Source organism: Pseudopipra pipra, chromosome 9, assembly GCF_036250125.1.
Source record: "Pseudopipra pipra isolate bDixPip1 chromosome 9, bDixPip1.hap1, whole genome shotgun sequence".
Classification (NCBI taxonomy): domain Eukaryota; kingdom Metazoa; phylum Chordata; class Aves; order Passeriformes; family Pipridae; genus Pseudopipra; species Pseudopipra pipra.
Window position 1 is genome coordinate 19,764,022 of NC_087557.1, and position 26,767 is coordinate 19,790,788.

At 44.6% G+C, this 26,767-nt stretch overlaps 2 protein-coding genes across 15 annotated transcripts in view; one reads left to right on the plus strand and one right to left on the minus strand.

The window, feature by feature from the left end:
• Positions 1 to 9,045, plus strand: part of KANK4 (KN motif and ankyrin repeat domains 4) — a 29,316-nt gene extending 20,271 nt beyond the window's left edge. For 7 of the 8 annotated variants that reach the window (XM_064665025.1, XM_064665028.1, XM_064665024.1 and 4 more), the window contains 3 exons: positions 185 to 327; positions 1,351 to 1,551; positions 2,244 to 3,797. In XM_064665025.1, coding sequence (XP_064521095.1) covers positions 185 to 327; positions 1,351 to 1,551; positions 2,244 to 2,345 — 446 coding nt within the window. In that variant the 3' untranslated portion in view covers positions 2,346 to 3,797. Of the gene's footprint in view, positions 1 to 184; positions 328 to 1,350; positions 1,552 to 2,243; positions 3,798 to 7,350 lie in introns of those variants that run through there. The other variant, XM_064665033.1, reaches the window with a different exon arrangement.
• A 1-nt stretch (position 9,046) lies between these two features.
• PATJ (PATJ crumbs cell polarity complex component) overlaps positions 9,047 to 26,767 on the minus strand; it is a 145,277-nt gene continuing 127,556 nt past the window's right edge. For 4 of the 7 annotated variants that reach the window (XM_064665021.1, XM_064665017.1, XM_064665020.1 and 1 more), the window contains 10 exons: positions 25,824 to 25,971; positions 24,642 to 24,728; positions 21,830 to 21,947; positions 20,119 to 20,159; positions 19,715 to 19,837; positions 18,515 to 18,619; positions 15,133 to 15,236; positions 13,307 to 13,430; positions 9,879 to 11,800; positions 9,047 to 9,842 (listed from right to left, as the gene is read on the minus strand). In XM_064665021.1, the coding sequence (XP_064521091.1) occupies positions 11,654 to 11,800; positions 13,307 to 13,430; positions 15,133 to 15,236; positions 18,515 to 18,619; positions 19,715 to 19,837; positions 20,119 to 20,159; positions 21,830 to 21,947; positions 24,642 to 24,728; positions 25,824 to 25,971 (997 nt within the window). In that variant the 3' untranslated portion in view covers positions 9,047 to 9,842; positions 9,879 to 11,653. The remainder of the gene's footprint in view (positions 9,843 to 9,878; positions 11,801 to 13,306; positions 13,431 to 15,132; positions 15,237 to 18,514; positions 18,620 to 19,714; positions 19,838 to 20,118; positions 20,160 to 21,829; positions 21,948 to 24,641; positions 24,729 to 25,823; positions 25,972 to 26,767) is intronic. The other 3 variants (XM_064665018.1, XM_064665023.1, XM_064665022.1) reach the window with 3 other exon arrangements.

Below are 26,767 nucleotides of genomic sequence, written 5' to 3' on the forward strand. Positions count from 1 at the left end.
TGTAATTAACTGTAGCACCAGGGGCCATTTAACACTGCGCTCACAAGCCTGGATATTTAACACAGATAAATCTCAATCCTGTATAATTATGGAATAACTTCTGTTTCTGGGAATATGAGATGCCACATGCTTTATAACTCACTCTCTGCTTCCCACTCCCTCTTGGTGAATCCATCCCCTCCAGGAGTGTGCCGCCTGGACCTGCAGAACCGCGCTGGCTACACGGCGGTGATGCTCACCCCGCTGGCGGCCGCCGAGACCCGCCAGGACATGGAGGTGGTGATGAGGCTGCTGAGGGAGGGGGATGTCAACCTCCAATCTGCCCAGGTGTGTTGCTGTAGGCTGTTTGAAAACGGAGCGTGGCCCTGTGTGGGATGGTGACACGGTTGTGGGTGGATATTTATTTGGCAAAGGCATCCTGTAGAGCTTGTAGCCTCCTATTCACAGCCATTGCTTGTGTGATACCAGTTCAAGCTGTGGCATCATCATGCCCCCATGGAGATCTTGGGCTGGGGGGTATAATCTGGGTCCCTTACATGGCAGTGCCAGGCTGAGACTCCGCAACAGACATTGGGTTGGAGGTGCTGCTTCCCAAAAGCTCCAAAAGCAACCTCAGCTGAATTGCAGTGTGGCCACCCACCAGCTCCCTGGGAAGGGACATGAGAGCTGGGTAAAATGAAGAGACTAAAGAAAGGCTGAAAATTTTGCAAAACAATTTTTCTGAGATAAAAATCAGAAGTGACACCAGGGAGGAGCAGTGAGGGGTGGACCCCACAGTATGGGAGCCCCAGGTTTGCTGGAGAGCAGGTGCTTCATGAGAGAGTCACACATTTTCATCTTTGGGATGACAGTGCCTTCATCCAGCTCTTCTTACAAACTGCCGTAAAAGTTAGTCTAGACCTATGTTAAACGGCTGAGGAGGGTTTGGAGGACCCATGTTTGGGGGCAGCTGGGAGCTGAGCTGTTTGGCCATGCTGCAAGGACCCTCTGCATGGCCGTGGTGCAAGTGAATGGGTATCTCTTGCAATATGTGCTGAAGATCCCCAGTGTGATTTAAAAATAACATGCAATAGGCAATATTTGTATGAATTATTATTACATATGTACTATGCATTAATAATACGCAATATTGTGATATATGGTTATGGGACATGGGTTAGTGGTGGGCTTGGCAGTGCTGGGTTAACAGTTGGACTTGATGATCTTAGAGGGCTTTGCCAAGCTAAATGATTCTGTGATTCCATCTATGCAATAATATTCATTGTTATTATTATCTCTAACAGTCCAAGTGAACAGGACTGTGGGAGGTGGTGGGCAGGGGGTGTTCAGCCTCTCCCTGTGACCTTGCAGGGAGGACAGACTGCCTTGATGCTGGGGGTCAGTCACGAGCGGGACGACATGGTGCGAGCCCTCCTGTCCTGCCAGGCTGATGTCAACCTGCAGGACGAGGAAGGGACAACAGCCCTGATGGTGGCCTGTCGACAGGGCAACATGGACATTGTCAGGCTCCTCTTGGCCCAGCCTGGCTGCCAGGTCATGCTGATGGACAAGGTAAGGCTCTGGTCCCACCCACAGCCTCACTGCACCAGGGAGGGAAAGCTCATGTAGGATCAATCAGACTGCAATCCCTGAGTGGTGGTTTTTAAGTGAGGAAGTACAGTTTCAGTCCATTTTCTAATCAGGGGATCACTTTTAGGAGAGCACCCCTGGTTTCAGTGCTTGCTGTGCCACAGATGGAGGGGATGCAATAGCATCCTACATCCCTGCTGTAGCCTGGGCAGGAGCACCAGGGGGAAGAGCCTAACCTGGTGTAAACCTAAAAAAACAGATGAAACTCTGGACATGTGGAATCAGCAGACCTTCAGCTCCAAGAAATTAGCAGGAATTAACTCTTCCCTGAGAATTGACTCCTCTCCATGGGGACAGGGCTGGGCTGGGAGCAGCACAGCCGGATGGTGGAAATTCCTCCTGCTGGGCCACATGGCTGTTTAGAATTATGGAACTATTTTCTAATTAAACTACAGTTTTGTCTAAGACAGGCGGGAGGGCAGCAGGGTGAGGCAAAGGCACAGCAGGGGTGTGTTTGGTGTGGTTGAGGTTGAGGCCCAGAGGGAGGTTTGCAGGACGCTGACTCATTGTAAACCAGGGAGGAACTGGAGGGAAGGAGGTTTTGGGGATGGAGCTGGGAGGGCGGGGGGCAGAGGCAGGGATTTGGTGATGTCTGACCTCCTCCCTCCCTGCAGGGTGGTAACTCGGCCCTGTCTCTGGCCCAGGGCGCTGCCCATGGGGACATTGTGGCACTGCTGAGAGCCCACATCGAGCACAGCCCGTCCCTGTCAGCATGACCCAGCAGGGAGAAGGAACCAGGACGGGGAGCTGGGAACAAACAGCTCCTCCTTGAACAGCCCTGCTGTGGCAGGACCAATCCAGTGGGTTTACAGGGGAGGAACCCTGCCTGTATTATCTGCGGACGTTCCCTGTGTCTAATTCTCCTCATTCATCCCACTCACACCCCCTATTCTGCAGCCAGTGCCACAAACAACTTCAGACTCTTCTGCCTGCTCCTCCTGGTATAGGTTTGGCAGGTGAGCCACTGAAATAAGGGAGAAAAGCACATTAGAAAAGCAATACTTAGTCTTTTGTAACCTTAGATTATGGGTGTCCTTTTAATCGACTACTTAACTGTATCTCATTTAACTTGTAAGTTTGTGTCCTAATATTTATTATCAGCTCTTCTGTAAGTAGTGGCAGGCAGTGATTACTCAGTATATGTAACAACAAACACAAGCTGGATGGATTATGGAAAGCATAAAATCCTATTTATGTTTGCTTATGTGGGTTTGATGGAAGAATTAAAAATTAATGCTCTAGGAAAATATTTGAGTATGCCAGACCCAAACACACAGACATTGTTTTGCCTGGATTTGGAATTACCATATGGCTCTTATTTTTTCCTAATTAAGTTTGAGCTAACAGGGAAGCACAGCCCATTGACATGCTCTGTGCATCACAGTGGGGTGGATCAGGGTATCCCAAGCACAAGGAGATCACAACAGATTCCCATCCCAGAATTTGTTAATATTGTCCAAGAGTTCTGTGGACTGACAGATACCTTTTGGACAAGCTGCTTCTCTCTGATTTCCCTCGTGCTCGACTTTAATATGCCCAAACTCCTCCCGTGTAAAGCCGTGCTATGATTTAGCTGATGGAATTGGACGGCACCAGGGTCTCCCCCACCACACAGGGTCCAGCATCACCTCAAATCACACATAGGGCAGGAGTTTTCTTCACGCATAGGACAGAAGTTTTCTTCTCTCTGATGATGACAGAGAGGGAGGAAGGGCTCAGGTCCCACTTTTCCACAGATCTTTGTTGTGTTGCATCAGGAGCCAGTGGATGCTCTCTGTTGGCTTTGGTGGAGCTGGATGCCACCATCAGCGGAGCAAACCCAAGTCTCCTTTCCACCACCAAAAGCAACTCTCCCTATTTAGCTAATGATTCTTTTTTGTTACTCAGCAGAAGTGAATCCTGACCCACTTTGGTTGTTGTAAGTCAGTTCACATCATGACAAAGCGTCCCTTGAGCTGCCTTGAGCCCCCGTCCTTCCTGCCTTGCAGTGAGGGGAGGACAGCCCCTGCCCTCTGTTTTCCATGGAAATCTGCTGTCTGCTGTTTTCTTTCCTTTCTTCACATTTTCAGTCCAAAGCATTCACTGTCTCAAACGTCTATCTGCCTTTTATATATGTATCCCAAAATGCAGTTACCTCCTTTATATATAAATAAACCGAGTTAAACCTTTCCTTGTGTTTGCTCCTGTACCTGTTCCGTGGCTGGGGGCTGTCTGGGGTGACTTCACACACCTGCACGTCACTAAGCCAGTGATTTTTGAGGTGTTTCTTCAGATCAGTGATTCCACAATGGGAGGTCCCTGCATAGACATGGCAGGATGGGATTTTTTCTGCAGGAATTCCCTCAATCTGTGTTCCAGAGCCAGCATGAGCATCGCTGCCAGGCCTCAGCTGCAAACAAAAAGCTGTAATACCATTTTGTGACAGTTTTCACTGAGTTTTCTCCCTGACAGCTCTGTGCTTGCAGAGAGGAATTTCACTCTGACTCTTACTGTTTCCCACAGGGAGGTGAACTTTCCGGCTTCAACATAATAAATGTGGGAAATTTTCTGCTAAGGATGAGAGTGGCTTTGGGAAGTGCCTGCCTCCTCCTGGGATCCCTCAATTTGAGGACAGGGGATGTTATTTTGGGGACATGCCTGCCCTCCTCCAATCCCACTTTCCCTCCTGTTCCCATCCCTGCAGCCAGTCTAGTTAACTACATCCCCAGCATGTTTATTTTCAATCCTTTGCCTCATATTTCGTCTTTGCCCCTCAAACCATCTCCCTAGGGAGGAGTAGCTCCCATGGGGTGATCCCCTGGAGCAGCTCCTCTGCTCATGTGGACCCTGAGGGATCTTGGATGGGTTGATGATGCCCCTGGCATCTCCCAGTGCCCAGCATCCTGCTGTCAAAGTACCAGATTGCACAAAACCAATAGAAAATCATCTGTGGGATCTCAGTGTCACAAAGAGCCAGAGCCAGCCTTAATTTATATATTCCAATATCGTAGTAGAGATCAAACTAAATATAGGCAAGGAGAAACACATCCCCAGTGTGAGCACTGTGCAAAACAAATAGAGACAATTAAGTCACAGCAAGGAAAGAAATTAATCTTATGATCTTTATGGGCTCAGCATCCAGGAGCCGATTAGCTATGATGGGAAAGAATGATGAGAAACTCAGCTTAACATGATTTTTCCACTCTCCTTATGGCCATTTCTAGTGTATCCCTTTCTTTTGCTGCAAGGAGAGGAGAAGGGACTCTGAGGATTGCATCTGAAGTGCCTCTGTGGTCATGGAGAATGATGTGGCTTTGTGTAGCCCTCAGCATCAACAGGCTGGGAGAGGTGTTCAGCCTGGAGAAGGATCTGGGGAGACCTTAGAGCCCCTTCCAGTGCCTCACTGGGCTCCAAGAGAGCTGGAGAGGGACTTTTGACAAGGGCCTGGAGTGCCAGGACAAGGGGGAATGGCTTCCCACTGACAGAGGGCAAGACCAGAGTCATGTGAGCCCTTCAGCCCAGGCAGCTGCCTCTGCATGTGGTTTGGTGTCCACGCCACAGACAACACACAAAAGAAAGAGCTGGAGGCTTCCCCTCCCCTTCCCAGAAACCAGATGATCCCAAATTGTTCCTCCCACTGCTTGTGAGCTGCCAAGTAAAGCCTCCTGGGGACCGCGAGGTTGGAAGGCAATATCCAGAAGTTTGAGGGATAACACATGGAGATGCTGGCAATTTATGCTCCTGCCCCAGAGCAGGACAGCCCTGTGATCACCTCCATGCCATCCTGACATCAGCTGCAAGATACGTGAGGGAAGAAACCACCCGGTCAGTGTTGAAATGTGCGATCTCTGCGACGGGCAGGGTGGACAAAGGGCTCCCTTGTGCTCAGTGCTGCGGCTGTGGGGTGGTGAAACCACCACAGCCTGCCTCTGCATGGGGACAAAAATGGGGAAAACTGGCTTTGAATTTGCTGCAAAGGGGTCCTCAGCATCAGCGTGAGACCACACAGTGCAGAAAACGGGGTGAAATAATTGCTGTAATTTGTTAATGTTGTCCAGGTTAGTTTAAATGCTGCAGTTGGGTTTTGTTAAAGGTCAACTCAGTTTTGGTGCTGTAGAGATCACCTGTCCTCAGCCCATGGCACACAGGAGGACCCTGATCCCTCTGGCAGGGCAGAAGTGGGGCCAGGAACCCTGCAAGGACTCAGGCATGGGGAGAGCAGGGCAAGAAATCTCCACTGGGTTGGAACGGGGCCACATTCACAGCACAAGGAGGGAACAGAGCACCTCGAGTCTCATGTGTGCAGAGCCCCATGTGAGTGATGAACATGACCTCCATGCTTAATTCAATCCATGAGGCCATTCCAAGGCAAGGGATGTGCCTTGGCTTTGCTCCTTTGGCATCTGTGGGCAGCTCATGCCCATTGCTTCCCCCGTGGGGTGACAACTGGGTGTTGGGACCATGCTGGGGGAGAGGCAAAATTGATGACCAGCAGCTTCCTCGGGTCTGAGTCAAAGCACAGGGTATGAAACACATACCTTCTGCTTTCTCTTTCCTCCCCAGTGTTGTCCAGGTAGATGGCAGGGAATCATAGAATCCTGGAATGGTTTGGGTTGAAAGGGACCTTAAAGCACATCTTGTTCCAATCCCCTGCCATGGGCAGGGACACTATCCCCTAGACCAGGTTGGTTCAAGCCCCATCCAAAGAAAAACATCTCCTCTTGAGATGATTATCACCCAGAACCTGCCCCATCAGCAGCTTGGACACTGTCAGTTCAGCAGCTCTCAGCAGAATTTAATATCCTTAGAAGAGATAAATGTCTCAGCAGCAAAGGCTGATTTATTTGCTGGAGGGGAATGAGCTGCCACAGGGGCAGAGTGTCGGGCACAGTGACTGTTCCTTTGTTTTGGGGTCTGGGGGGCCAAGCTGGCCCCCAGCACCCTGATCTGTCCCCAGGGCTTGGTGTGGAAGGGCCAAGTGGCCCTACTTTTGTCAGGATGGAAGGCAGTTATCAGCAGGAGGGAGATGGGACAGGATTTCATTTCCTAGAAACCTCTCCTTGTGACACCCAGGTGTCTCCTTTTTGCAGCACCCACCTATTCACAGGGAAAAAGGCAGCTCAGAGTTTGGGAGTTTGTGTCTCCCGGTCTGGGCTGAGAGGATGGAGCATCCTTGGTGCATCCCTTGGGGCAGCCCCTCTGGCCAGACCACCAGCCCTGTGCTGAAGACTGCAGAATTACAATATTTTGTCAATTGCTCCATCTAGTGCCATTTCAGCAGAAAAAGCATCAGGAGTACAACACTCAGAGCCGCTGCAGCTGCCACGCTGGGGCCTGGGCAGCTTTCCCTGGCTTGTGTATGGAGTGATTCCATGAAGATGTGCCAGGTCCAAGCCCTGGTCTAGCTCTTTCCTTGCAGACCCAGAGCCAACAGTCTTTGCTTGCTTTATCCTATTTCTCTCATCCTTCTCAAAATGGGACTATAAACCCTTACATGGAAACATCTGTCCTGAAAAACATAACATTCTTTATGAGCATTTTCAATTATTAAGAAATCCCTTAAATTGGATGGGGCTTGGAGCAACCTGGTCTAGTGGAAGGTGTCCCTGCCCATGGCAAGGGATTGGAATGAGATGAGCTTAAAGTACCTTCCAACTCAAACCATTCTGGGATTCTGCGAGTCTAAATGAAGATGGAATAAAGAGTTTATGCTGCCACTGCATATTTTTCTTTTTTGTGCAGGAATTGGGAATAAACTCTGCTTCAACCCCACCAGATTTGGAAAAGCAGCAGAGCCCTCAGAGCCTGCTTGGAGAAGTCTAAAACCAAAGTCAAGGTGATCTTGTTCCTTTTCCATTTGGGATGCTGCAGAACACAGATCTCTCTGATTTGTTGCCATCCTAAAAGGTCCAGCTATCACAGGAATGTGCACATTAGGGAACAAAATGTCCATTGCTCCTAAGAGGGACAACAAGGACTGTGACAGTGTTTAACTAGGACGTAAATACAGTTGAATTATGGACACTGACGTGTGAAGCCGTGGAGAAAGATGATAATGGAATTATGTATCAATGCTCAGCACACCTGTAAAACCTGATGTTTTATACACGTGTGACATTAAATTAATTCATTGCAGTTCTTTCAGGCAAAGGGACACTAACTGCTCCATCTCAGCATAATCACATTACCTCAACAGGCTCTACGTATGTCACGCTTCCAGGGTGGTAATCGCCATGTGATTAATTACAGGGAATTTAGAGGCATTACAGCAATTCCTTATGGAGCAGCATAATGTGAGGGAGTCTCTCCAAGTTGACCTGCTGTCCCCATCAGCCCACCCACCACCACGATGGTCCACTGCCCCGAGCACCGACTTGGGCTGCACTCAACAGGTGCTTCCAAAGCTCAGTGCTTGGCTGAAGGGATCATACCTGGACAAGATGACATCCCCTGGCAAGCTCACATGGTGGGGAGGACACAAAAACTCACAGCAGCTCAATCCCAGCCTTTGGAAGAAGTCTAAACATCAGCATAACTTGGTTATGAGTTGACCAAGAAGTGCGAGCAGCCCTAAGATGGCTCCTGGTGATGTCAATGATGTCCTTGATGGTGTCGTTGTGAACTGCAGCTTCTCCAGATGAGGAAGCTGATGCAGGAACTGTGAACAGCACCTGGGCCTTCTGAAAGTAAAGGCTCTGACAGCTGAGTCTGCAAACCAAAGCAGAAGAACCCTTAGGATGAGAAGAGACAGCCTCAAGTTGTGCCAGAGGAGGTTCAGATTGGATATCAGGGAAATTTTCTTCACAAAAAGGGTTGTCAAGGCTGCCCAGGGCAGTGGTGGAGTCCCTGTCCCTGGAGGGATTCAAAAGCCATGTAGATGTGACACCCGGGGACATGGGTTAGTGGTGGACTTGGCAATACTGGGGGAACAGCTGGATTTAGAAGGCTCTTCCAACCTAAATGACTGTGATTCGACATATCAATTAAAATGGTGTTTGAATGGCACCTTTGAGGGGCTGCAAGATGCCTGTGGTACAGATGCTCCTCCTGTGAGCATTCTTTGTGTCGATTTTGATTCCTCCTGGCACAATTATGATCACGCAGCACCTTCATCTCCCAGTTTTGCTGCCTCCACCAGACCCTCAGTCTCCCACCTGAGCTGTTCTTGGTGTCCCCGTGATTAAAAACTAACCTAGATGGGTGGCTGTACATTCCTGATGGAGGACAGGTGTGCAGGGATAGCTCCATGTGATCATCTCAGTTGGGAACAATCCTTCTACCTGGCACCACTGTCTCTCATTGCTCTGACAGTGACCACTGCTCCTGCTCCCTGAGAAAAGCAATCACAGCCCTACTTGGAACAGCAAAGAAAGACATCTCATGCAATAGCTCTTAACAATGATTAAATTAAAAAAAATAAATAATGTAAGTGCACAACTACTTACGTAACTGAGCTTTATTTAGAATCTTTGAAGTCATAAAACGTCTCATTTTACTGATATACATAAACATACAATCAGGAAGTTTAATTGCTGTTTTCCCTTGCGCAGAAATAAAGTTTTAAACAAACCAGAACACCTCACCCCAGACAAGCGTAATGCAAATTTAATTATCTGACTTGGTCCTGTACATGGCGCACACGCTTCTCCGCATGGTCACTGGTTTATCAATTAGTTGCAAGATAACTTTTGGCAGTAATATATTCAACACACAAAGTGCAAATTACAAGAAGCAGAAAATGTTCTCTCTCCTTCTGAGCAACGAGAAGTGCAAAATATCTCAGCCCATAAATTCTATTATTTATGTATATGAACTGTATGTGCATCATGGGCTAATAAATAGCCATCTAAAACTTCATTGATTAAATGTGGCAACATCCTAAAGTCGGAATGCAACAGCTATAAAAACACAGGACGGAGGAATCATTCCCTTTGGTTGATAAATTCCATATGTTTTCTGAGGATATCTATTCACACCTCACCTTTAACTCCTGCATACCCTGGATACTTCTGCAACCAAAGGCAGTTTGTTAAAAATTCCCCCAATTTGCTACATCTGAAGATATTTCTGTGCATCTACAATCAAGATTCCACTAACACTTCACTTGGCAAATCATATAGGACAGTGGGAATCCACAGAAAACAAGAAGTCTCTTCCAGGCACTATTAAGGGAATACCCACCAATGGTTCCAGCAGGCTAAATGCACTTTGTGATTACCTAAAGTTATGGAAAACTTTCCAATGAAATAAGGAAAATCCTTTTCCATGACAGCTAATTGCAGCATCCCTGTCTCAGTGTAGTTCACCTCGCTTCAGGACCTGTCCTGGGATGTAAAAGTGGGAAAAAACCACTAAAACACACAGAACAACTGTACCTTTAACACACCCCTGCATCACTCAGTTATTATAGTGCAGATTTTGAATCTTCTATCCATTTAATTCCTGGAATTTTTCACACAAAATGAGCAGCCAATTCTGACCCCGCCTCCCCTATCATTTCTCCCAGCTACATCATAATTATAAATTATACCAAATAGTCCAAATCAGACTGGGCTGCTTCTTCCAAAACCCTCCTGCTCCTCTGGATGGGGAGATTAACCCATAATGCCTTGCACTGCCATGAATGTGCCTGCCAAATTCATTTGCTCAATCACTAAGGCCACGGTCAGATAATCACTGCAGGAATAGCTGTGACACAGAATGAAGTTGCTAATTTTTGGATGAGCATTCCTGCATCCCACCTCCATATTGAGACTGGTCCAGAGCAGGACCAGCCTTAGGAAGGCTTCTGGGCTTCAGCACACTGAACCTAGCTTAGCTTAAACCCAAAATATAGCTGAGGGCTTTGACTGCGCTGTCCAGCTCGCTGGGGGGGGCTGAGGAACAGCATCCTAAACTGCCACAGCCGGCTTTGGGAGATCATCTCATCACTGCCTGGTGGTGCTTGGGATTATCCAAAACCAAACTCCAGCAGCCCCAAGAGCAAAGCATCCTCTGTGATCTGTGAAAGCCTCTTCCTGCTCTATCTGATCCTGGGGAAACCCTTGGAAATGTCAGTTTGCTGGTTTGGATGAACTTCACGGAGCCTTAAAGACAACGTGCGGAGGCACTGCTCACCACCATTCCTGGAATTACGAGATCACATTCCCGAAGCAAACTTTTTGTCTTCATTGAAGTTTCAGGATGAACAATTATGCTGCGACTTGGCACGACAACAACTGCCTTTGTATGCGACATGCCTGGCATATATCAGCACATTTCTTCTTAAAAAATATAATTAGAATAGAATGAGCTGCGCTGTTGTTGTTCATGCTGCCTAAATATCTGAAAAGGCTCAAACATTTTAAAAGCCTAAAAAAATAAATTTCCCTCTCCCCTTGTTTATTTTTCATGCTAAAGGCTGCAAATTGACACATCACAGTAATTACCTCTGACTAACTTCCATAGACCTACCCAAAGAGATAAACATGAGAAGTTCACATTTGACTATCAGACTTACTGTGCCGAGCACAAATAATTTCCCAGAGGAGAATTTGATATTTCATCATTTGGAACAGTGGTAATTTAATTACATTGCTAATGTTTTCTGGCATACTTGAAAGAACAATTAGCATAAGTAAATCATGAGTGAGATGACAAGTCACTCGGCATTTATTTCTGCTCATCAGATGAGATCAGTTGATGATCTAAATTCTCTTTTGTGTGTGAACTGATTCCAGGTTCAGCAGTTGCAACCAGGGTTCAGACTAGTGGGGATAAACTGATGCATTAAATAAAGTAAAACGGATATTGTTCTTTGAAGTTTCTTAATTAAACTTGTCCAGAGAAACCTCAAAAGCCACCAGAAGTCGGGGAGGGCGGGGAGAAAGGCTGATAAATGTGGAAGGCTAAATGAAGCTGGAGATTCACACTACCCTGCCTGGCAACAGGGGGAACACTGACTCATTTTTGCCAGGGTTTGCTTTACATCAGGGCTGAGCAGGGTTATTATAGCTCTACTGATGCTCTAAAATAATTGTATTTCTCTCCATGAGCGCAGTGACACTCATGACAACACCGTTAATGTCACAGTTCCTTTCTGGCGCTTCAGAATGGCCACGGCCTGTTCATGGGTGACGCCTTCCAGAGCCTCCCCGTTCACCGCCACGATCTGGTCTCCGCGTTTCAATCTGCCATCATCCGCAGCTGCTCCCTGCAACGGCAAATTCAGGCGTCAGCGGCAGCACACGGAGCCCTCCCGCCCCTTGGAATGCTGGCTGGAATGAGGAGGGATGGAGCACTGGGAATCCCACCATGCCTGGGTGAAATGACAGTGCTGAGGGTTCCCTGTAAGGGCTTCAACTCATGGCTCACCCTGAGACCCAACCCTGGGGCGGAAAAGAATTGGCTCACCCCTGGAAAAAGGCAGTGCTCTAGATTTTATGGTTATGGAGAGGCTTCTTAAAGCAGCATTTAAATGTACTCCACACTGAGGGCTGAGGAACAGGTTAAAAAGTGGGGAGGAGGAGGGACACAAAGCTCGTGCAGCAGAACAACTTGGCCACTGCCCTCAACCCAGACAGAACTGGGCTCCGCTGAAGAAACGGCCTCAAGGTGTGCCATTTAGAGGTTTGGACTGGATGGTCTTAGAGGGTTTTTCCAGTGTAAACAATTCTATGATGCTCCTGAGAAGCTTCCACTGAGCTTTACAAACGGCTGTTCTCCTTCAGAGGCCTGAGTGCAGCTCTTTAATCTAAATCCCAAGCTCTGCCTGCCCAGAGGTTGGCTCACAGTGTCTGCTTCTGCTCCAAGGCCCCACTGCAGTAAATTTAGCTTCCATTTAGGGTTTCTCAGCCATACTCAGATCTAGAAACTTGTAACCCTAAGGATCAGTTAAAAGACACAATATCTTAATAATTGAAAATTGTAAAAAGACAAGATATTTGTGGTTTGAGCCCCAGAATAGCAGAAGACTTCTACTCCCCTTTCAGACAAAGTTTTCTCAATTATATCATCTACCCTGCCACAAGTGCTGACACAAATGAGTCACTGGACAAGTGACTCTGGGCGAAAGATACCTAATTCCCACTGTCTTCCCATTTCCACAATTCCCTTCACGTGGCCATACCAGATGTATCTTGCTGGCCCACACTGAGCTCATCTCTAGCAAAGGGATGGGTGGGAAAAGGGGCACTTCTCCCTCCTCTACTCTGGGGCTGGGGTGGGCTGTACTACGGGTCTTCCTCAGCCTTGGGGGCCAGAGCCTCTGAAGTACGTGGCAGGGACCCCCAATCCTCCCCAGACACTCAGGATTGGGGTCAGAGATGGGTTTAATCCTGGTTTTTCAGCTGAAACTCATCCGCCAAGATACAGCATCTCTGCAACTGCCTCCCTCCTGCACAATGACAAAAATAATACCTCCATACCTCTTGGAAGGCATTTTGAGATTTACAGATAGAAAACTGCCTTATAAATATTTTAATGTACAAAACCAAGTTTCCCAAGTACACAGAGCAATTTTGCTGAGATAAAGTATCTTGTTTCAGCCATCAGGAATATGAAATATAAACTGAGAAGCCAGTTGTGAGTTCTGGGTCCGCTAACTCACATCAATGTACTCAGACAGTACATTTTGCTTTCTACTACATAATATATTACCCAAGCCAAATCTTAGGTTTGTTTTTAAAGATGATACAGAGAAAACAAAAATAAAAGATACCTTGGCAAATATAGTCTTGACATAAATGGGTAGGTCTCCATGGGGACTTCCATACCCCCCTACAATACTAAATCCCAGTCCATCAGAGCCTTTCTCCAAAGTAATAATCTTAGGTTGATGTGCTCTGAAAACACAATAAATATCACTTAGAACAGCAATGTCTGTCTCTGGGGACTTTAAGTAGAAGGAACACTTACAGAGACATTCATCTATCACGAACTTTTTCACACAGTCACAAACCATGACCCCTGCACTGAAACACTTCTGCACAGCTCAGAGTTGAAACATTGCTCTGCGTGCCTCAGCTCCTCACTTGGAAAATGCTTATTTTTAATAAGAGCTCACCAAGAGCACTTATCTCTGAGGCAGAAGTGAGACTCCCCTGATCTACAGTCGCTGCCTGTAATAAAGAGATTGCTTTCTTTTCTGTCATCTTTCCTCTGCCTAAGTGGAAACTGCAAGAGGAAAGAGTCTAACAGGATGCAGCCAAGATCACTCCTGTTTATATTGTCAGCTCTACCCAGGCTCTTTGGGCTGTTTCCTAACAGCCAATATTTGACCTACATCCCCTGTCCTTGTGAACTTTTCAGGGACTTTCATGGTCTATGTTGAGCAAAGGAAGGGGTTTTTTTTGGAATTTAGACCATTCATATGAATAGATCCATCTCAAATTTGAAATTAGTAAGTTCTACATGTGTAGAAAGAATTATTGTCGACTAAAGGTGGTCAGGCATTGGAACAGGTTGCCCAGGGCAGTGGTGGAGTCCCCATTCCTGGAGGGATTTAAAAGCCCTGTGGATGTGGCACTTGGGGACATGGGTCAGTGGTGGCCTTAGCTGTGCTGGGGAATAGTTGGACTCAATGATCTCAAAGGGCTTTTCCAACCTAACTGATTCTAATTCTGTGAAAGCTGTTTGGCGTCTTCCACTCATCTAAGGGTGCGGCCTAATCTGACTATTATCTAGGCATTTGTTAGCACTAAATACATACAACTACCTAATTCTGCTTCATATTTGCACATCCAAATTTCCTTACTGTTTTGATATGAAAAAAGAATACAAATCCTTTTGTGAAGCAAGCAATTCTCCTTTGAGAGCAGCAATAAAAACAGTATCTCACACTGTAAGACTAGAGAATGCAGCATAAATAGCTTAACTTTTATACTCAAATCCCCTGAGGTAGGGCAGCAACTCGCATCTCAGCTTCTTAAAATAAATAGAATGAATCAAAGAATGAAAATGCAGAACATAATGAAGCTGATGAACTGAAATGAAGATCAAATGAATTTCAAAATGATAACTACAAGCTGCCCTAAAAAGCACATGATGGAGAACGATGCATGGGAGGGCTGGATCTCTAACTTCCATCACCACACACAAGTGCTACAAGTAGAAATTGTTTTAATCATATTTTTTTGATTTGTAAAGATAAAAAGATTCAAAAGACAAAGAAATTTCTGGGACATGTTTTGAAAGGCTTTTTTAACACATCTTTTCTCAGTGTGCCAATAACAAATTATTTCAAATTGCTATAATCTTAACTCCTTCCAGACAAGGAAGCCAACAGACAAGGGCAGAACTACTATGTCAGCAAACATTGGAAAAGAAAGGAGATACTTTTTTCCTTGACATTTTGTGCTTATTTACTCAAGCGTATTCTGTCAGCGGGTGAAGACAGACACGAGCCCATGTGGAGAAGGTCACGGTTTTCATTTTAAAGGTGATGGAAAATTAGAGAGAGAAGCAACGGGAGAGACCTCCTGCACCATTCCAGGCTGTTCCCTTGCATGAAATCCACTTCAGTTCTGCAGGGGAGTATGGACTTACTCAGGATCTTCGGAAGGATGCTCCGAGGATGAGTTCAGGGTGCACCCTGCAGACATGCTCTCCAGCTGGGTGGCAATGGCACTAATGTTGGTGTCAGCCACGACCTGAGCAGCAGGATCAAGGAAATACAATGTAAATTCACTCAGCACCAAAACTATGTTGGCTAATTATGCAGAAATAGCTGATACATTCTGAAAATCAATTGTTGACTTTTTTGCAAGCAAATTTTAAATACAACTCCTACGCTCTTAAATCTACTAATTCCATACTTTATAGCAGCCACCTTTCTGAGGGTTAATGTAAACTTTGCTGTGAAGCTTCCTCTTGCCTTCATATGACCATCACTTGGGTGCTGAGCAGAGGGAACAGCCCTTTCAGATAATCCAGAGAAAGAGGTTACTTTGTCAAGGAAATAGAGTCAACACAAAGGGTCCAGGATTGGGCTTGAAAGTAAAGGTCTCCCACAGAGACCACCATAACCTTTAACAAAATACTGAGATCCAAGGGCTACTGGATAAAGGCCCTGAAATACCTCAGATGGTTTGTTCACTGAGTAGGGAACAAATTCATCCTTGGTTTCAACTTTTCTGCAATTTTTAGCATGAACTTAACAAACTAGATCGTTAAACTTCTCAATTCTGGTTCTTCTATTATTCTGAAACCATGATGAATGATGCTTTGAGGGCTGGAGCATCTTTCAATGGAGACAGGCTGGGAGAGCTGGGGGTGTCCAGACGGGAGAAGAGAAGCACCCAGGGAGACCTTAGAGCTCCTTCCAGTGCCTAAAGGGGCTCCAACAGAGCTGGGGAGGGACTTTGGACACGGAAATGGAGTAACAGGACAAGGTGAAGTGGCTTCCCACAGGGCAGGATTAGATGGGATATTGGGAAGAAATTCTTCCCCATGAGGGTGGTGAGGCACTGGCACTTACCTTGCATTGATGCTAATTTTTTAGCCTTTGCTTTTTTTCTGGAAAAATTTTAAAGAGACCACCAGGAAGTGGTTTGGATTTGAAGTATTTACAGTTGAAAGGACATCAATTTCCCAACAACTACATGCTGTAGTTATCTCCTAACTCCATCTCCCTCTGAAGAGATATTCTTCTCTGCTTGACACTTACTGTTTCAGCTCAGAGACAGTGAAAAACAGCCAGGAAATATATTTCCAATATATCCTCTAGCTAGCTATGGCCTTATTTTATCAAAATGAAAAGGTACTTTTTCCGCTAGTTGCTGTGAACATGGCTTAAGGAAAATGTACCTTTTCAAAGTAAAAAAACCTATTCTATAAATCCCCCGTTTTAAACGAATGCTCACAATTCTTCCATAACAATATTTCCCTCCTTTGAATGACTTGGAGCCAAGAGGGTGATAGAGCCAAGAGGTTCTCATGCGAATTTTGCATCCCAGGACCCAGGTTCCAGGATACCCTAAATGAAGCGGTCCAGCAGATGAGAGCTGCACCTAGCTCAGCCACCAAAGACACCATTAAGGTTTCTTCCTGTGGCATTAGGGTAAGGAATGCCAGCCAGGATTTGTCGTGTTTTGTTGTTCAATAAAACGTGGGCAAAATAAATCTATATTCAAAAATCTTCAGCTGGCAGTAAGAACGTATCAGAGTTCAACAACCTTGTAAAAAAGCTTCCCCTTATCTCATTACTACACCTGCAGAAAAGAAATTAAATTAAACCAAAGCATCAAAACAGCCGAAAGGGATGATTGTTCCCCTGAGACCTTAATCTCCCATTTGCAAACAGCATTTGCAAACTCTTTTACCATCCTTCCCAGGACGTTCCCATAATAAGCCTTTCCACACCACTGAACGCAATTATCTGACCTTTCAAAGCAGTTTGCCATGAAGTGGTCTAACCTGATAATAAACAGAATTACTTAATGACACATCAGTCATGATTATCACAATGATAGGATTATTCCATTTAGATTGTTTTAATAAAAAAGAGCAATTTGGTGATTGAGAAGTTCCTGTGGTTAGTGTGTGAGGCAACTGCATCACCACACTATGGCAGGGCCTCAACACTACTCCCAGTATTAAAATACAACATCCCACCTTCATAGAACAGATTTTTAATGAAGGAAAATAGACTCGACTCTATCAGAATAAACCTGTATCATCTGTAAAGACTATTGGGCTCGTTTTAAGCCAGAGAGCAAAAATGCGGAAGAAAAACAGTCAACTAAAAAACCAAGACATTTCTAGAAGAACCTCTTTGTTTATGTGTGTGCTCCATCAGGAATATTTTTAAATCCTTGATGAGGTGCAGTATGCTGCATTACAGCTTTCAAGATGAGCAATTTTGGGTTCTGCAGCAAGCTTTCATTTTCTATTCAGGGAATACTGTTGACATGGAAAGTGAAATTACTCAACGTTAGTAACAATATGATAACTATAATTTAACAGAGAATCCTCAGCTGGGGCATATCTGTGTGTTTCCTTTGACTTCAATGGAACTACACAAATACACCATCTGCTCTGGAACTGGCTCATCACTTACTGGGTCAGCAGTTCATGGACAGACAAAACAAAGAATAAGCAGGTCTAAAACTGAGTTTATCATCATTTAATTTCCCTTCCCCCCCTTTTTTTCTTTTTTTTTCTTTTCCTATTTGTGTTGTAATGCAAGCAAGAAGCTTGCAAAAATCCCTCAGGATGTGTTCCAATCCAAAATGCTGTGATGATAAAGAGAATTAGAGTAGATTTTAGCAGTGTCTTCAGCTTGTTTTCCAATTGTTACAATAAAATGAGGAGAATTTTGAATTCTATCTGGCAAGTATTTTTCCCATTTCCTTGTGTAAACATAAAAATAAACTGTGCATGAATATCCTGGCAGACAGCAATTAGAACCACTGTGGTAGAAGAAACATAGCAGTGACAGCACTGTTTTCTCTCTGGAGTGTTTTTATTCATTACCTGTAGAATATTCAATTTTAGGTAGCACTGCCTTAATGATGATGTTATAATTTTTCTCGAATTTCTTTCAAGAACGTGGAAACCATCACTGTGGGCAGTTGGGTTCCAGTCTTGTTACATCATGCACACACACACACACACAGAATTTCTTGTTCCTAGTTAACTTCAAATTAAAAAAAACCCACAACTTGGAAGCTTGTTGATTTATCATGTGTAGCAACAAGTTATTTTGTTCTCTTTGTTACGCTTTATATAATCATGCTCACAGCCTGCATGAATGGCAATAAAGAATTTTTGAATGGAAATGATTTCTTGCTTTCATTCTGTGTAATTCCCATCAGCAATCACCCTGCAATTCTGTGATGCCTTGTGCCAGTGATGCTCAGGGGTTTTTTTATTCCTCAATGCCATTTATCTACCCTGATGCAGCTGCATGTTCAATTTATCACCATACCTGCAGGATAATGCTCCCATAAGCATTCTTTAGTAGATTAACAGCATCTGCATGAGACAGCCCATCCAAAGGTTGCCCATTAATACTGACAATCCGATCTCCAACCTAAAAGTACAACAGTAATGGAAAATTACTACCATTAGGGAAAATTAAAATTAAGAATGCTTAAAATTCCTCGTGAACTTGGCACTGCACAGTCACACTTCTCTTTTGCAGGATCCCTTTTGTGAGGATTCTGCACTGCTAGTGATCATTTCCCATTCTTCAGAGCAAGAACAATAAGGATTTTTTAAAATTAACAATACGATCAGAGAAACAAAGATGAATTGTATTTTACTCTTTCCATTTGCAAGCAGAGAGAGGGAGATTTTCACTGCTGCCCTCCCATCCAGAAAAGATTCATTTGTGTTTGAATATGCAGACAAGTTCATATTCTTCCAGACTGTGTAAGTACTTGCTGAATGTTGTATAGAAAAGTAGGAACTTCTGATGTTAATCTGATTAACCTGGATGATTTCTTCTTCTTCGACATAAAAATGATCTTGACCCTGGCACTCAGTGCTATTGTTTAATTCTACTGGAGACACAGCACAAATGTAGCAGCATGTCCTAATGAATCTCATGGGCCAAAATAGTTGGATCTGCACAATAAGTTCTTTTCAATACTTTTGATTCCTTGAAACTCATTCAAAAACTGGAAGTCTTCACCACAGTCATCCCTGGAAACCCACATATGCTGTGGGTCTGACACAAGTGCCTTATTTTGGTGTTTCTTTCTAAGGGCCTTAAGATCAAAAAAATAATTTCTGCTCTGATTTCTACTTTGTTTGAGCTCTAAATGATGCCCAGTCTGGAGTTCCCAAAATCCTTGCGAGTTTCCAGAGAGCTTGTTGCTGTCCTTCCTGGGTCTGGATGAACATATACATTCCAAGACCACTGCAAATGCATTTAAGTTCTTTCTCTTAACATCACTTTTCCAATATAGGCAACAATTGCCATTATCCCAAGACACAGTTTAATTAAAATGGCAAGAGAAGGGCAGATTTGGTTTTGTGGTTATTTTTGTTTTGATTTTACATAAAAAGCATGTACATATATGCTATGAGCCATTATCAAAGTGATAGCATATACAGCTGTGCTTGAGACTCTGTGGGACACATGGCAGATAAAACAGGAAATATTGAGGACCCCCCTACTCACTCTGAGTCTTTGGGTCCGTGCGGCCACACCGCTGGCTTGAATCATAGCGATGAAAATGGGAATATCTCCCAATGGACTTCCCCTTCCTCCTGCTATGCTGATGCCAAGTGCATCATTTGGACCCTGAAACAAAGCAAAACAGAACATTTTAAATTGGGGCAACTCATAGGGGTCAGTGTTCAGGGTATGGTAATAACTGAGTCATCTGATTTGTGGAACAGGGAGAAAACAGGTTTGACAGACACACATATCCTCACACATGCAGGTCCCAAAACACAGGCACACATCCAACATCTGCCTGCAGACACAAATAATGCAATTTGACTTGTGAGAAATGCTACAAAAATGAACAACTTCAGTGAAAGGTGTCAGCTTTATGAATTGATAGAAAATAACTCACTGACCCTTGTTATCTCCACAGTCCTTGGGCCCATATCGGCTCCTACTAATAAAGAAACAAACAATTAGCTTCTGTAATTAAGAGATAATATAATTAAGAGATAACACTGTCAGGTGACAACAGCCCCTCGCTGCCCAGGCAGAGTTATCACCAAGCAGGAGTGGAGCCTTCCTGTGCCAAACCAGGCAGTGCTGCTCATGTGAGGAGGAGGAGGAGGAGGAGGAGGAGGAAGGATGAATACGGGTATAATCCCTCCGGCTGATGGATGTCACTGTGACACCCATTGTAGCCCAGCCACAATCTGTGGAACAGCAGCACTCTGCCAGCCTGCAGAAGGGCCCCATTGTGCCTTCACTCAATTAAAGATTGGCTTATTATTCCTAAATCACAGTGTTCCTGCACAAAGGGCACACGGCTGCTCTGAGACTGGTGTGGTTCCATTGATTTTCTCTTCCAGTTCTGTGCTGTAGTGGTAAATAATAGACAGGCAGGAAGTCTGGCTGGTGTATATCCAGTCATAGGGCTTTCAAAAGTACTCAAAATATTAGAAAAGGGGAAGGAGAAGGGGAAGGAAAATGAGAAAGGAAAAAGGGAAGGAAAAGGCAAAAGGAGAAAGAAAAAGGGAGAAGGGAAAGGGGAAAGCGGAGAGGAAAAGAGGAAAGAAAAAGGGGGGAAAAGGGGGAAGGAAAAGGGAGAAGGAAAAGGGGAAGAGAATAAGGAAAAGGGAGAAGGGAAGGGAAAAGGAAATGAGGAAAGAAGATGGAGAGGGGAAAGGGGAGAAGGGAAATGGAAAAGAGGAGGGAGAAGGGGAAAGGGGGGAGGGGAAAGAAAGAAAAGGAAAAAATGTTCAGGGGCATAATTTAAACCAGGACTAAACAGCTCGACAAGCTGATCAGGTCCTGGGCTCTGCTACACCAACCCCTACTTGGATCAACTTTATAAAACTATTTCAAGCACTTTTCAGAAGGCAGGCATAATTAGTCTCTTCCAAAATTCAATGATTTTTTACTACCCCATATATCAGCATTCCTCATGGCCATGCAGGTGCTGCTGCTGTGGGTGCAGAAGGCAGGATTGCCAAGGTTTGTGGCAGTGGGAAGCCCAGCCCTGGGAGCCCCAAATCAGGGCATGAGGACATGCCCTCTCAGTGCTGCAGGGCCTTTTCAAACAGCACAAGGAAGGCTGCCCAAAAGCCACCAGCCTCCTCCAGTGCATGCAAAGTGCCAGCAGAAATGTCTCATGGTCAGACACGAGCAAAGATTCACAACTCCTGCAGCAGGCTCTCCACAAGCTACCGCCGGTCGTAGATTTAACGCTTGTTAAATCTGCAAACTGGACATTGTGACTTTCTCATTACAAAACACCCCTTCATACACTCAAGAACAACAAAGGTATAAATGAAGTGGTGGCAGCTTTATTCCCTGAGAAAACTGTTTCTAATGCGAGAACCGTGCCTGCGCTAAGCCTCTGACAAGGGTGTTGGGGAATAGCAGGGCACAGGAATTCTGCACTTAAAATAGAGGAGCTATTACTCCTCTAGTAGACATCAAAATAATGTCATCTGCTGGAAAGTGTTTGGGTCTTAAAACATCAGTGGGATGTCTTCTGGGAGGCTGAGCAGGAAAACCAGGTTCAAGTATTCAGTTTTGCTTTTAAAGCAGCCCAAATATAAAGCAAATAACACGCAGCTATTCTGACAGCTGCCCAGATTATACCTGAGTTTCTCTGAGACACATCTGCTGAAGATCTCTTTGTGCTGACGAAATTCTGTAAGGTGGAGAGGACTGGAGCAAGAGCGGGGTGGAAGTGGCTGTGGACACTCTGTTGGCTTGCCTGAAGTTAAAAATAAATAAAAACCTCTGAGTCAAACCCAAATGTTAACTTTAAACCAGATCTTGCAACATACAGGCACAGCTGTGCTCTGTGCCAACCAGACTGGAAATACCACATTGGTCACGCAAGTGTGAACCCCTTTGGTAGGGGAAACCTACCAAAATCTCCCCATAGTGGTTGAGTCACCATCTCTGGGGTGATTTAAAAGATGTGCAGATGTGGTGCTTGGGGACATGTGGTGGCCTTGGCTGTGCTGGGGGAATGGTTGGACTCAGTGATCTTAAGGGTCTTTTTCAACCTACAGGATTCTATGGTGCTTCACTCCCTTACATGCACACCTAATGCCTATGTTGCTCAGGTCAGCTCTAGAGTGCTTGTTCCCCTCCTTTCACTTATTCTCAGTGTGTCTCTGAACCTGAGGAGAAGGGGAGATGATGGGCATCTTCCATGTGATTCACCTGCATGCATGAGGCACCCAGGAGAACACCAAACAGCTCCTCTCTCACACAAGGTCGGGATAAGACCAATACCCACTTTGTAACATGGCAAAAATCTACAGGCTTTGTTATTTAGCTGAGTATACTGTAATTGTCCCTGCTCCTTTCATTTGCCCAAGAAGAAGAACATGCCAGGTTACAAAGGGAGAACCTCCAAAGAGAGCTGCTTTCTCATGTTACCCTTTCTTGGCCATCTATTTCCAGCCCTCCTTTTCCCTCTCTCCTTATCTGGCTTTATCTTTAGACTCTGCCTCTTGAGGAAACATAATTATCAATTTAGGAAGTGAGTCTGAACTACAGGTTTCACTGAAGGTCAGACCTTTCCAGCCGTGCTGCCTTGTACAAAACAAAAGATCTGGTCTGTCCTTCTCCACCCACAGCACAGTTTTCTCCCCCTAAACGCATTAGTCGGTGAATCAAAAGCTCTGGCAGCACTTCTCCCCACTGACCAGTGTGCAGCTGTCAGTGACAAACACCAGGCAGAGCACAATTTCCACCTCAGGTTGCCAATTCACGGCCCAGTTAATATCATTTGCAACGCGCGTGAAAGAAATCACTGTCCTGCACCACAAGGCTTCTATTTCTCCTGTACAAGGTATGCAATGGACCAAGAAAAAAGCCAAGTGAGGACAAAAGTTCTGGATGCTCTTGGCCAGCAGCTTCCAAAACAGTGCTCGCAGTTGTGCAAATCATTCAAGCTGATTTGCTGCATCATCTGCCAAGATTTTATAACTCTTGGAAGGGTTTTGCTGAGAAACATCTATGCAGTTTTGAAAATCACCAAGTCACTTTGGAGCAGTGAGATGAAGGCTCTCAAAAGACTCTGCATCAAGAAGATAAGGTTTTCTTGCTCCAAAAGAAATACAGGAATTACCAGGTTCCTGGAAAAGCTTCTTATGCTACAAAAAAGGGAGATGATGTCATTTGATCTGATTTTTTTTACCTAAACCCTTGTTAAGATATTATGGCATTCTGTTTCCTTTTCACCTGAGCTTTAATAGGTGGATAATTTTTAGCTGTCACTTTTTGATTACTTTGCTCTTACTTAGGCTTCATGCTGTGTGATGGCCAAAAGAGAGTAATACTCAACTGCTGTCTTTGCTTAATGCAATCAGTGTAATTTGCCTCTGTTCTTTCATTTCTCTTTGCCTGCTGCATGCAGTGCAGATGTTTCTCCAATGCTATTTAGTCATAATTTTTAAAGCTGGGCTTAGCCCAGCTGTTACCACATGGCTTTAGCCCCTCCTGGTACCTCAACCCCCAGACAGCAGCCTGGATCAGTGCTGGCCTTTAGGAAGTGAAGAAATCACGGCCATACAATGATGATTTTGGCACCTTTTTGGGTTGTTCACGGACAAGCCTTTTACTGACCTCCTTAAAAGCACTCCTGCTTTAAATCATATCCCGCTCTAAGCCTCCTATGGCTCCTCCTTGTTTCCAAAAACAAGCCCTTCTTTTAGAAGTTGTGGATCTCCTCAATGTGCTGCTCCCCTCAGGGCAGAGAGGAGCCAAAATCCTCCACAGCAATCACTCTGCTGTGATCCACAGCATGCCTCTCTCTGAGACATTTGTAACTTAAATATAATGGCAAAACAGTCGGTCTTTGGAAGGAAAATCCATTAAAAAGTTTTTAAGTCCTTCTGCCTTGTTTCTCTCCCTTGCAACACTCCAGCTTTAATACCAGCATATCGGTGTCTGAGAGGACTCGGGGGCACAGAGAGAGGGGAAAAGCCCTGCTCTGATTGAAAAATGAATTGTTGTCCTCGCTTCAGGTAAAAAGCAAGTGAAGCAGGAAATTGCTCTGTGTTTTCTTTGAGAGGAAAGCAGCTCTCATGTGGTTCTGCCCTAAGATAGGCAAAGATACAGTTCGGTTTCATTAACTCATTTTGATTGACAAAACAGCTGCAGAAAATACATTCAAGAAGCTTTTGCAGGTCTAAAAAAAATTTCTGGGCATCATCATTTGAGAAAGATATTACAGATTTTTGGTGTGTCTTGGGAAGACACTCCTTAAACCATTAACCAGCTCTTCAACTTAATCAGCATTTCAGCAGCAGTTCAGTACAGAAAATTACATCGGTAAAATATTTTGTTCCCCGTCCTCAGCAGTGTCTGAGGAAGGACTGAGCCTCACATGCACCGTCCCTGTGCTCTGCCCTTCACAGCTCCACTTTATACATAGGAATTTGTCACTAACCTGACTGTTTTGGGATGTTTTCCGTGATGACAGCCATGATCCAGCTCGCAATCTCCCAAGCTCAAGATGCACCAGGCCTTGGGCACACTTGGAAAAAAACCCCCACACAATGTACAATTTAAGTAGACATATAATATTTCATGCTCTCCTGGAGAGGAATATGTTTATATTCAGCACCACAAATCCATGAAGAAAACCACAAGGAATGCTCAAAACATGAACATTTGTATTTAGACAATACAGAAAGTGGATTTAGGTTTGTCCTGAAGGTTTATCCTGGTTGCTGAATGTAGTGTGGATCTTCCTACTGGCAAACTGCAGATGGCCCATTACTAAGTAAAAATAAACAAAAAGCCCCAAACTCTTTACAGACGTTTGAAAACCCCTTCAGAGGAAAAATGCTGCAGAAAAGGGTAAATTTAACCCATATGGATCCAACTTAACAATGTACCCTCATATCACCGATTTCCAATTCTTAAATAGGTAAACTTCTGGCCAAGCACCAACCCTGAATGGAAAAAGCAAGGAAATAATTAGCTTTTCCCTTCAAGAATGAAAGAAATCATGTGTAGGAACACTGGTGGTAATGGCGGGGGGGGAAGCCCTTATCTCCAGATGCAGTTTGGAATAGAGATGGATCTACAGCATTGCTCCCACAAGGCTGTTGGGGCTGGGAGATGTACAAGGATCTAACATCAGGCACTCATGGCCATCCCATCCCCTGCCCCCTCCCCCAGAGCAAGCGGTCATGTGCTTTTTAACATAAAAAGGCAACTTCTCCCAGACCTTTAGTGTAAAATCACTCCTGGAAGATGGAAAGCTGTGCAGGAATGGATTTAAGCTGTCATTGTATAGCTGCAGCCAAGCCAAAGACATTTATTTCAGTTCTGGTTTGCATTGCCTCTCTGGTTTCCAAATATTTTCCTAACACATGAAATACACAGTTGCATTTTCAAATAAATGCCTAAAGACTGTGTCTTTGTTTTCCTGCTTCATATCATCCAATTCCTAGAAATACACAAAGAAGTGATTTTAAATGAACCTCCCAGTTATTTCAGACGAAATTCCTGTCTTAGTAATCACTTGGAGTCGTCCTGTGTATGGTAAATAGCACTTCAGGATAATTACCTTGCACAGTGTCAGTAACTGCAATTCAATACTTAAAATGTATTCTGTACTCACCTTAAGTATAGTGGCAACAGTCTCTTGTGAGGCATTTCTCATATCCTCCCCATTTACAGACAAAATCTGATCTCCTTGAATTAATCTTCCATCTAGGTCTGCAGCTCCTCCTTTAACAATGTCAGAGATAAACACTCCACTTCCATTTCTAACAATGCAAGAAGCATATGGCTAATTACACAATCCAATATTCTTTGGGAGACCAATTTAGATTACTTGCATTTAAGAGACATTAAAAGAAACCTGTGAGCAGAGGAAGAACTAGTTTTACACCCCTTTCAGCCATGTAAAAAATCGACGCGTTTTAAAACCATGGCATGTTGTGCCATATTTAATGCTGTCTTTCCCCTTGAACTGTTAGTTCTGACTGAAGGATACATAAAGATTCATGAAAAACACCATTTATATGAATAAAAAGCCAAGGATTGGTCTAAGATGGAGTTAAACTATCTAATGGACATAGTTTAGTGGTGGACCTGGCAGTGCTAGGTTATAGGTTGGACTCAATAACCTTAGAGGGCTTTTCCCACCTAAATGATTCTGTGATTCCATGGTATGAGCTGGTGCCAGCTGCAATGCCAAGGTTTGGCATTTGGTATCCTACACCCTGAAGGACACAACACTTCAAACCCTGAATTATAGCAGGGTATCATTTAACTGACTTCAGAAATTGGACCATCCCTAAGGAGGAAATCCCCACTCTGAAGCATTTAGCGATAGCACAGAAGCAAAGGTGGGAGGGATGGAGACTGCGATTACCATCTGCAGGGTAATTTACATAAGCTAAATTAATTACCCAATCTGCAATCTGCTCACAACACCTGGATTAAACATCCCCACTCTTGTAAAAAACTGCTGTGGAAACTTTACTGACCACAGGCAGTTGGGATAATAACATGATGATCTGTAATTGGAAAAGTCAATTATTTTTGGCAATACAGGAG